Genomic DNA, 12,185 nt, shown 5'->3' on the forward strand with positions numbered 1-12,185 from the left:
TTGAGCATAAGCTTTCGTGAGCTACAGCTCACTTCATCGGATGCATTCAGTGGAAAATACAGTGGGGAGATTTATATACATAGAGAACATGAAACAATGGGTGTTACTCTACACACTGTAACCAGAGTGATCACCTAAGGTGAGCTATTACCAGCAGGAGAGTGGGGGGAGGAGGGGGGGAAAACCTTTTGTAGTGATAATCAAGGTGGGCCGTTTCCAGCAGTTGACAAGAACATCTGAGGAACAGTGTGGGGAGGGGAGGAATAAACATGGGGAAATCATTTTACTTTGTGTAATGACCCATCCCCTCCCAGTCTCTATTCAAGTCTAAGTTAATTGTATCCAGTTTACAAATTAATTCCAAAGCAGCAGTCTCTCGTTGGAGTCTGTTTTTGAAGTTTTTTTGTCGAAGTATTGCCACTTTTAGGTCTGTAATCGAGTGACCAGATAGATTGAAGTGTTCTCCAACTGGTTTTTGAATGTTATAATTCTTGACGTTTGATTTGTGTCCATTTATTCTTTTACGTAGCAACTGTCCAGTTTGACCAATGTACATGGCAAAGGGGCATTGCTGGCACATGATGGCATATATCACATTGGTAGATGTGCAGGTGAACGAGCCTCTGATAGTGTGGCTGATGTGATTAGGCCGTATGATGGTGTCCCCTGAATAGATATGTGGACACAGTTGGCAACGGGCTTTGTTGCAGGGATAGGTTCCTGGGTTAGTGGTTCTGGTGTGTGGTTGCTGGTGAGTATTTGCTTCAGGTTGGGGGGCTGTCTGTAAGCAAGGACTGGCCTGTCTCCCAAGATCCGTGAGAGTGATGGGTCGTCCTTCAGGATAAGTTGTAGATCCTTGATGATGTGTGGGAGAGGTTTTACTTGGGAGCTGAAGGTGATGGCTAGTGGTGTTCTGTTGACAGAGCCAGAAGAGTACCCAGAAGTCACCTACTACAGGACAGGCCCAACAAAGAAAATAACAGAACACCATTAGCCATCACCTTCAGCCCACTGTTCCTCAGACGTTCTTGTCAACTGATGGAAATGGCCCACCTTGATTATCACTACAAAAGGTTGTCCTCCCCCCTCCCCCTGCCCCACTCTCCTCCTGGTAATAGCTCACCTTAAGTGATCACTCTGGTTACAGTGTGTATGGTAACACCCATTGTTTCATGTTCTCTATGTATATAAATCTTCATGCTGTATTTTCCACTGAATGCATCCGATGAAGTGAGCTGTAGCTCACAAAAGCTTATGCTCAAATAAATTTGTTAGTCTCTAAGGTGCCACAAGTACTCCTTTTCTTTTTGCAAATACAGACTAACATGGCTGCTACTCTGAACTGTAGCTTGTGTTGTTGTATTTCCAGTTCTTCCATTTATTTTCCATACTCCTTGCATTTGTGTATAGATGTCTAGGATGTTGAGCAGATTCCCTCCACTGTTTTCCCTCTTGTTGTTGTTATGACCCTATTATAATTTTCCATCCCTTCCCCCTTACCCACACCCCAACTCTCTATTAAGATCACCTTTTTTAAAAAAAAATCTACTTGTGGGTTTTGTCACCTGCCCCCTTTGAGTTTAAAGACCTCCTCATTATGTTGGCAAGTCGGTGCACCAAGATGCTCTTCCCTTTCTTGGTCAGGTGGACCCCATCTCTTCCGGGCACCTGTGGGTACCTCCTCCGAAGCTCCCATTGGCCGTGGTTCCCCGTTCCTGGCCAATGGGAGCTTTGGAGGAGGTACCCACAGGCAAGAGCAGCGCCGGGGCTGCAGGGACATGGTGTGGGCCACTTCCCGGAGCGGCGTGGGGCCCACGGCACTACTGGGTGGCAAATCCGCAGGCCGGATCCAAAGCCCTGAGGGGTGGATCTGACCTCCGGGCCGTAGTTTGCCCACCCCTGCTCTACTGGAAGAATGGAAAAGAATACCACCTGTGCCCCCAACTCTTTCACCCTCACTACAAGAGCCCTGTAGTCACTAGTGATCTGCTCAAGGTCATACCTGGTAGTATCATATAATGCCCATGTGGGTGAGGAGCAGAGGGTAGTAGTCAGAGGGACAGATGAGCCACATCAAGCTTTCTGTAATGTCTCAGATGCAGGCTCTAAGCATGCAGCATGCCTCCATGGACATCAAATCAGGTTGGCAGATTGGTGCGTCATCCCCTTCCAAAGGGGAGTGACGGTGGTCGGGGACTCCTACTTTTCCTCCTCTTGGGTGTAGTGGCTGTGAGCCTGCCAACCTTCAGGGCAGATGGCTCCTCTTCCTCAGCCACCAAGTCTGCTCCTTTCTTACTGTTGCCAGTACAGCATACCTGTTCTTCACCTCAATGGATGAGGGATCTGCATGGGAGGGAAACAGTGTCTTCTGCCTGAAGTAGCCAGCAGATGGTCTTCTCCCTATAGAGCAGCTGAGTCTCCTTCCTCCTCTGATGTTGCTAGATCTTTTCTAGTTGGCTAGCATCCTCCATCCTGGATGTCTCCTTTTGCACTCTACTGATGAAATCCTGGTGCTCCTGGATGCTACACAGATGAGCCGCCATCTCCTTTCATTTTAAAATGCAGTATTTGGCAACCTAATTTTACTTGCCATAGAATTAAGTTCCAGATTCTGTTTCTTTTAGAACAGTTGCTGACATGAAAACCACAGTATACAGCATTGTATATGAGGTGATTTCTTCCACTACTGAAAAGGAAACTTACATTTTCAAATTCAGATTCTCGCATAAATATTTAAATAATACTTTAAATGTTGTCTTTAAAAATTAAGTATATTCAGTTCACTATAATGTCTAAATACACCATTAAGTTCAGACTTTTCGTTTTTCTAACAGCACTTTGTACATTGTAATGGTATTTAATATACATTTTCCTATTAAACAAAAAACTCAGTCCCATTTGTAAAAACAATACTCACTGCTGCAAGGAACAATACTCTAGAATTAGTATTTAGGTTTGATTATGATTGTGTTGCTGAAGAGTGTGATCATATCTTACAAATATTTTAAATACATTTTTTAAAAAATGTGTAATAGGAGTATTTACCAAATGGTAAAATACATTTTGAAATAATTATGGTGCATACAGAAAAAATTATGTCATCTTGTAGATTTTAACGCTTCTACTGAAGAGGAAAGACGGGGAGGTTTTAGGAATGCATTAAACTTTTGACTCTAATTTCTTGTTTGCTATCTTTTTTTAGCCACCTGACAACCAGAAACTTGGTTTGTTGGAAGCTTTGCTAAAAGTTGGTGATTGGCAACATGCACAAAGTATTATGGATCAAATGCCTCCATTTTATGCCACTTCACACAAGCCTATTGCCATTGCCCTTTGCCAGCTTGTACATGTGACCATTGAGCCTTTGTACCGCAGGTAAGATGAACAGCTGCCTTGCATTATTAAATGTTGGGAGTTTGTACAGGATAGGTAGAGAATGTAGTCATCATGTTTGCAGACTCTGTAAGGCTGAGAGGTGTTACATTTCTTTGTTAGGACAAGATTAAAATACATTATGAACTAGAATGGAGAAATACGCTTAATTTAATAAGGACCAATGCAAAGGACTTAGTATAGGATGGAATTTGCCTGCCCTGCTAAATACCCAGTAATTGAGCTGTGCATGCGGCGAGGGAAAAGAGAAGGGAAGCGTGGGGTCATGAGATTCACCATACAGCCTGGACCTAGGGCTATGGTGTACATATGCTAACAGTACTCCAGCTTCTAGGTTTGAATAGCTCCTGTTGCTCTTCTATACCTCCTCCACTAGGGGTGAATCCCACTGACTCTGAGAAAATGCTGATTCCCCCGGCATGCCTCCAGCACCAGCCTAGATGTTAGCCTAGGTTGGCATGCAGACTGTTGTCCTTTATGCAATGGTTCTGGTGGCACGTGAATTTCACCCATAGGAAAGAATAATTGAATGTATAAGTGAATTCCAGCAAACCGATAATACAACAGAGGAAGACATGAGGTTGATAGTAGATAATACATTGAACAAGTCAACAATATGAAACTTCAACAAAAAATGAGGGAATCAAATACTGTATTGGAGTCTTGCTAATTTCTGTAAGTAATATACATGAGACAGTTACTCTGCTCTAATAAGTAATGGTTAGGGCCAGTGTTCCCTCTAATTTTTCCATGCATGTGCGGAATGAATTTTGTTATGTGCACCCATATGAAGGAGCTGAGGGGTTCGGAGTGTGGCGGGGGGAGCTCAGGGCAGAGGGTTGTGGTGGGGTGGGTGGGGCTTGGGATGAAGGGCTCAGGGCTGGGGCAGAGGGTTGGGGTGGGGGGCGAGGGCTCTGGCTGGGGGTGCGGGCTCTGGGGTGGGGCCGGGGATGAGAGGTTTGGGGTGCAGGCTACCCAGGGGCTGTGGCAAGGAGAGAGGACTCCCTGCAGCTCTTTTTCCCCGCAGCAGTACCTGGGCTGGGGAGGAGGAGAGGCGCCTCTCCCCTGGCCACGGCAGCTCCGTGCTGGGGCTGGGTTGCAGCCAGGGGTGGGGTGCCTCTCCCTCGGCCAGGGGAGAGAGACATTCTCTCCACACCCTGGCAGCTGGTGCCACGGGCTCGCCTGGGGCTCTTCCCCCCGCCCCGTACCCTCCCTCCCCCCCGCTGCTGGTGCCACAGGCTCCCCCCTGACAATGCTCCCTCCTAATATTCAATCAGGGGTATTTATGATATAAGTCATAAACAGGTCACAGGCTGTGATATTTTGTTTCTTGCCCGTGACCTGTCCATGACTTTTACTAAAAATACCCATCAGGAGCAGGTGCTCAGCTGCCCCATCCTTTATCTGTTGCTGAACCCCGAGAGACTGTTGGCAGATGCTGGGGAAACTCTGCCTCTTCTCTGCTGCTGCTTTCTGATAGTGTGTGGCGACAGCTGCAGTGAACCCTGCCACTCCTGCCAAATGTGGCTCCCTTGCAATATGCATGTGCCACAGAATTTCTAGTCAGGCAATAGAAACAGCCTCGTAATGGTGTCACCAGGTGGGGCCTGTCGTGTCCTGGAGGATGTGGCTGACTTGAAGGTGCCTTTGCTCGACACTGCTTGCCAGCCCCTTAGTTGTGCCTACCTATTGCAGTCCCGGGGGGATGCCCCACAGTTTGAAAGCCAGTGGTTTAGAATATCTATTTAAAAGTTTGGCAATACAGTAAACTATCATCTGAAATTATAGAATTGCCATCATTGGAGTTATCAAGGTTTTTGCTAGGTAGCCATCTGTCAGATATATTTTACAATTAATCAAAGCATTTCTGTCCTAATACAGGGTGATAGGCTAGATAATTCAACAGGTGCTTCCAACCCAAATGTTTTGTGTCTGTGTATAACTTTGGTGTGGGAGAAATGTATAAGAGATCAAGTTGTTGATTTTTCCCTCTTTGTCTTATTCTGTCCTGTATATATACATATACATAGGTACATATATGCAACTCTTAGTCAAGTTAGTGTGGGTTGTACATGTGTATTTAAGGCAGAATTGATTCATGTTGGCTAATTGAACAATGGACAATCACCAGTCTGTTATAAGTTGATCCAACTGCTGGGCACCATGCGCCTATAAGCCATCTGGATCTTCGTTGAGTTTAATCATTATTCCTAGCTCTGCATCTACAGGGCACATTCCTGGGTTCAGACTTTTTATCTGATCCCTTCCTTGTGCTCCTGTGTTGAGTCCATTTTTTCAAGGGGATGGCTTGGTAGTTGAGAGACCTTCAATGGCTTCTTAGAGATTGTCCTTTAACAAGATATCAAACGCTCCTGGGTAGGATAGCTGACTGGAATACATCATAATACCCTTGAGCAACATTAGATGTGAGTTCAGCACATAACACAAAATGGATGTCCTAATCTAAAATGGAGTTCATAATTTGATTCAGACATATCTCACTCTGCCACTCACAGTAAATACAATATTTGTGTACGGTATCTTTCTGATCTTATGTTAATATGTTTAGCTGGTAAAGCAATTTTCAAGTTTTGTATATAATAATGACTTCACTGCATTTCTATTTACTATTTTTTAATAACCTTTTTTAGTCTAAACTCTTTTGAGAGTCATGCAAACAATAAATGTTCATCTTTGATGTAGATCAGGTCAATACTGTTACCCAGTCCTGTTCTGATTATTAAAGCAAATCTTAAATATTAGACAGTTCAAAGGACAAGTTCTATTAAAATAAGAATATTTCACTTAATGTACTTAGATTTACTTTAAAGACAGTATTTATTTAATGTGGTGTGGGTTTTTGACCATATTAAAAATGAGGATTTTCTAAAATATTTTGTACCCACTGATAGTGATATTGCAGTTTATTTAATTATGTAGTAACAGAGTCCCTTTGATAAGAAGAGGATTTGGGGATGAAATCCTGATCTCATTGTAGTTAATGGCAAAACTCCCACTAACTTCAGTGGGGCCAAAATTTCACGAAATCAATCCAGAAGACTATAATACACTGTTGCATTGAAAAAACCACTGAGAAAATAGTATAGAACCATAGTAACTAAAATCAGTTAACTAATAAACTAAATTGTTTGTCCTGACTGTAAAGTGAATAGTCCTCATGTAGAATGTGAAATTTTATACTTCTGTTTTCACAGAGTTGGAGTACCTAAAGGGGCTAAAGGGTCACCAATTTCCAATTTGCAAAATAAGAGAGCCCCAAAACAAGCAGAAAGTTTTGAAGATTTGAGGAAGGAAGTGTTCAACATGCTTTGTTATCTTGGTCCTCATCTCTCCCATGATCCCATTTTATTTGCAAAAGTGGTTCGCTTAGGAAAAGCATTTATGAAAGAGGTTGGTAAGATAGAGCAACTTGTGTAAAGTTTTTGATGGAAACATACTATTCCTGTATGATGACAGCAAAAGATAATTTATTAAATACTAGTGATGTGTTCACATGCTGAAACAGGAAATGTCCGAACATTTTTTAAAAGGACAGTCTCCCTTTGCTGTTTCCACCCATTGATCTCCTTTATTATAACTATTTTACAATGTTATCTTTTGTGTGGATAGATTTTTATGAAAAAATTCTATACAATTTCCTTGAAGCTTTTGCACTGGAAAAATGTGAAGGTCATCCTGAAGGCCATGGTGAACAATAAACCAATATGGGACCATTTTTAAAAAGTTTGTTTCTCCCCATTTGTTAGGTATCATGGAGAGTGGGGGATGTGCTTTTTCTCTCCCCTTCAGTGAAAGTAATAACGGATGCCAAATCAAACCCATCCAGGTGGTTGGATGTGTTGAAGAGCTGCTATTTTCTAGCTCGACTGCCTCCACTGCCACCATGATGCTGCCATACGGTAGCCATATAGGCTACCTCTCATATGCTGCTGACAGGGATGGGTTTAATTCAGAGGGCTATGAAACCTTCTAAATCCCAAAGTAGCTCACTTTATTTTTAAAGTGGACCCTTTTGGGTGCTATTTTGGCCATGGACCTTACTTTTCCACTAAGTGAGTGTCAAGACTATATAGTGATCTTTTTATTTAACAAGGGCAGAGGGGAGTTTTTTGGTATTACTCTCTTGGAATGTAGCCTTCAGATCATGTCAAGGCCCCTGGGTTGTTTTTGCTTCTGTTCCAGCAGTGTTCTGTTTGATACAGGACAGGTTTGGCTACTTCGCTGACCTGCCTCATCTTTCAGGTCATTAGTGCAAAACTATAAAAACAGTTGAAGCTTAAAAGTGAAAATGAATAATATTTAAAACTTGGTGTGACTTGCATCTTTGCACTCTACAATTAGTGGCTTGCCCACTCCTTTCTTCTCTTCCTCCTGCTTTTTCACTGGTTGCTGTACTTTCTTAGGATATGTCTACACTTCATTGTAAGCTCAAGGTTCGAACTCTAACCCAGGGCTTGGACTCAGGGTCCCAGGACCCCATTGGGATGCAGGGTCCAAGCCAGAGTCAGGCTGGGACCCAGAGTTAAAACTCAATTACTTTGCAGTGTAGACACATTCCCAATGGACTTGTGCTCTGGAAATCCACCAACAGCATCCCACAATCCTACGGGCTGACTTTTTGTCCTTTGGACAGTCAAGTTTGGTGGATAGTCAGGTTTTCCCGTACTACATCACTAAAAAAAGGGCTAGCTCCACATTTTGGAATAAATGTGGTTTTACTCGGGTCCTGCATAATGCAGTGTAGCCAGTGAGGCCCCAGATTAGGACCCAGGGTTCAACAGTTCCTAACCTGGCGTTACAAATGAGTATAGATGCTCAAGCCTAGGTTAACAAACCCAGGATCTGCTAACTCAAGTTCTACTAACCCTGAGCTTACCTTGCGGTGTAGACATACCCTTATTGGCTAAATACCACGAGTTAAATAACATCAAATGCTGGCTGACTCAACTACAGCAAGATGAATAATCTAGTATCTTCCATTTCCAGTAGTAGTTGCAATAATATTACAGTAATTTTTAACATCTCCTGCCATTCTCCCTCCTCCACTTGGATGGATGGTATTATTCCTTTATCAGAGCAATGAGAAAGCCCAGTGACTAAAAGTGCAACTTCCCTAGCACATCTCCCTCCTGCCTACTTCTGGTGTAGAAGACTGGAATTTGAATGAAAATGCGTTGAATGCCAGTGCAGAGTATTGCTATTAGACTGCCAATGCTGAATTCATATAAGCCGAGGATTTTGCTTACAGGTCTTGGCATCTCATTTAGAATACACAGACTTCTTTTAAACACAAATTTAAACCTGTGACCAGAGCCCTTCTGGGTTGCAAGGTACTTAGGTTGAGGAATTTGCAGTTTACTGTGTGGTGGTGGTAATTTCTGATGAGACTTGTAAGAATACCCTGGTCCTGGCTTCTCTGACATCTGAACCCATGCACTTCTTATAGGTATCAGGGGTTTGTCTTGGTGTCCTAGATCAAAAGTTCCCCTTCTCTTATTGCTGCATAATACTTTTTTGTAGTGCAAAACTATGACTAAAACTAATTACTATGTAATTAAGCGTTCAGTAAATGGGAAATGAGAGAATTCCAGTTGAACATGCATCAAGAATAGTGCCCCTTTTGAATATATGAACAAGGATAGTAATCAGATATTGTATTTTTAGAAATTAGTTTAAAAAGTGTAATAATTTTTTATAACCTTAGGCACATGAACTATATATCTTGTAATACTGTGTACAAGTAACTGTGAGAAGTACACACACATACCATATGCTACAAATGCAGTATAGTAAAATTCTTTCTGACTTCTGATGGCAGAATCTTTGGTCTTGCATAACTTTTTAAACAGTTCCGTTGATGCATGAGCTGTAATAGAATCCATCTCTCTCTCTCTCTCTCTCTCTCTCGTGTGTGCAGTGCAAACAGGAATAAAACATAATACAGTAAAAGCACTGTTATTCGGCATGTTGGGGGAATGGAGGTTGCTGGTTAGGCAAAAAGTCCAGATAACTTAAGGGGCTCATGGCTGGGGTTGGGGCGTGGAGGAGGTGCAGGGCACGGGCTCTGGGAGGGAGTTTGGGTGAGGGAGGGGGCTCGGGAGAGGGGGTTGGGGCACTGGAGGGGTTTCAGGGTGCCAGATCTGGACGGAGCTCACGTCAGAGGCTCCCTGCAAGCAGTGACATGTCCCTGCTGCTCCTAGGCGGAGACGTGGCCAGATGAGTCTGCGCACTGCCACCTCCCTGCCCCGAGCTCTGGCTCCGCAGCTTCCATTAGCTGAGGACCACCAAGGTGAGCTCCACCCGTTTCCGGCACCCCGAAATGCCAGATTCTAGAGTTTTCTGATTTATAAAGTGCTGGAAAACATAGCTTTTACTGTAAAAACTTTTTTACCTGCTATTGTGCAGAAATGACCATGAAATACACATGTAGTTGTCAGATTATGCTGTTTTTTCAACATCACTTTTCAGAGTAGAACTACACTTAACAGGCATAATAATGCGTCCTATAATAATGTCATGGTAGTAGTGTAGGCTAACAGCTGTAAAATTTAAATTTTATGTTGTTACCATAAAAATTTGCTCTGATTTTAGAAGAGTCAGATCTGCATGAGTGGAGGACAGGTATTAGTCTTAACCTTTTTTTTTTTTTTTTAAAACTATGGCATTTGTGTGTTTTTTCATTTTCTTAATAAGTCACTGAAGCAAAAAAATCACATTTAATGAACATCACATCTATTTGACTAATAACACATTAGAATATTGAGAACATTTTTAAAGTTCTCAGCCCACTGACCCTTTTATCCCTCTTTACAAACTTATCTTATATAGAAGTAAGAAACCCAGACTCCTCTGAGGGCTTGTCTACTCAGGGACACTCAAACATTTATCTGAATTAACTAAAGTGTGAATTCAAAATGGATTAGTTAAACTGCAGTAAGCCCCTGTGTGTACACTCTCATTCACTAAAGTGAATTAAACTAAACTGAATTAAGGCCACTTTTATTCTGAATTAGTGTGTCCACACCGGGATTTAATACAGTTTATATAATCCATTTTGTATGGCTCCAGTTCAAAACTACACTGAGATACAAGTGTGTGTAGAAGGCTATCTCAAATGTGGCTATGTTCTATCCTCTCCTCCTCACCTTTTTCCTCATTGCCTCTGGTTAGTTTTTGTTGGTTCTAGTGCTCTTATTTTAATCCCTTCCACCCAGATGGTTTGCAGATTCTCTTGAGGTGGACTAGTTGAAAATGAAATACAGTAAATGTATTTTACCCAGTTTTCTAAGATGCCAGTTGACATGGTGAGTAATAATATGGCCACCTACCTGCAAATAGGAATCAAACAAAACTGTAATGCCAGCCTCATATAAAGGAAGTTAAACTGGCATTATACTATACATGTGCATAAATCTGAATAGATGTTACTGTGTCTGAGCCTATCATTAACTTAAGAAATTTAGACAAAAAATTAAGTGAGTGCCTGTTTATTTTACCAAGCAAATATAACCTTGTAATTTCACTCTTAGCTGGATAGAATAATAAACCTGTACAGTAAATTCCATGTAATCAGAAATTTGTCTTCTATGCTATAATTTTGAGGTATGACCGTTACAAGTTATTATGCAACTGTACATCACTTAGAGAAGTGCAAGTGTACATTTTTATTAAAATTTTAACGTAACTTTGTAGTCATGATTCAGTTAAATGTCATCTTTGTCCAAGATCTTTTACTGAAATGAATTTGTTTCCCATGTAACTCAAAGATAAACTACCAAGTTCTCTACAGATATATATTAATATAGTATCGTGTGCTATATTGGATATAGCTATATGTGTCATGTTTAAATATTGTTCTACCGTAGTCAGTGGCCTAGTATCTTTCACCTATTTTTTCCTGTTCACAATTTTTGTGACTTGTAGTTGATTCATAAAAGTAGAATTATTGATACCTGTATTTAAGGACTTCTTTTAATGAGAGGCTTCAACTATGAATATTGGGCTGTGGTGCTTTCTGTTAGATTGGTCTAGTCATCTGAAGAGGTTGTCCTGGTTTCTGGGAAGAAGGAATGTTTGAAAAAGTAATTCACAAATGTAAGAATATACTATCATATTTGTTTATCATGTCAAAGATCCATTCTTTACTTATGTTAGACACTTCATATTGTTCTATTTTGTCATTTTAGTGGAAAATTCAGTATTTGAAATATACAAATATGATAGTTTAAGATACATAAATGTTATGCTTATGACAAGGATGAGCAACATTATAGCTGTTTGCTTTAGGTTGGAACTTCGAAGAAACTGAACAGTGAGGACAGAATGGTTAAGGTAACATAGGGAAAGTTATTTTTAATGCATATTGCAATCGGCATGTTATGTCAACTGTTGAAGTTTTCCCATTCATATCTAATACACATGACTGAAATATTTATAACCATATTGGTTTTTTAGAAACTGCCAGCTGACTAATCATACAGTAGTTGTTAAACCCAGGCTTCTAATTCTGCAAACTTGGCTTTTGTGCTCAAACTTAACTGTAAAGTATTCTGCACTTTATGTTGTTAACTTAATACACATGCAACAGGAGTGGGGCAGGATAAGAGGGACAATGAGGACTAAAAAATGTGAAGAGATATTATTTCCCAAAGGGTGGCTATTAGAGGAGTTGCTGTATATACTTTTATAACAGGCTTGGAAATTCTGCTATTCTAGAATGTATAGTTTGAAAGCCAGATATATTTCATCTCTTTCCAACACGGCAGTAAAAT

General features: G+C 41.3%; 1 protein-coding gene across 2 annotated transcripts in view; it reads left to right on the forward strand.

Annotated features, from left to right (window-relative positions):
- Window positions 1–12,185, forward strand: part of THOC2 (THO complex subunit 2) — a 108,786-nt gene that overhangs the window by 37,928 nt on the left and 58,673 nt on the right. Inside the window, exons 11-13 of one of the 2 annotated variants that reach the window (XM_077827259.1) lie at window positions 3,203–3,375; window positions 6,609–6,804; window positions 11,701–11,745. In XM_077827259.1, the coding sequence (XP_077683385.1) occupies window positions 3,203–3,375; window positions 6,609–6,804; window positions 11,701–11,745 (414 nt within the window). The remainder of the gene's footprint in view (window positions 1–3,202; window positions 3,376–6,608; window positions 6,805–11,700; window positions 11,746–12,185) is intronic. The other variant, XM_077827260.1, reaches the window with a different exon arrangement.

This window comes from Eretmochelys imbricata, chromosome 9 (assembly GCF_965152235.1).
Source record: "Eretmochelys imbricata isolate rEreImb1 chromosome 9, rEreImb1.hap1, whole genome shotgun sequence".
In the NCBI taxonomy this organism is placed as follows: domain Eukaryota; kingdom Metazoa; phylum Chordata; order Testudines; family Cheloniidae; genus Eretmochelys; species Eretmochelys imbricata.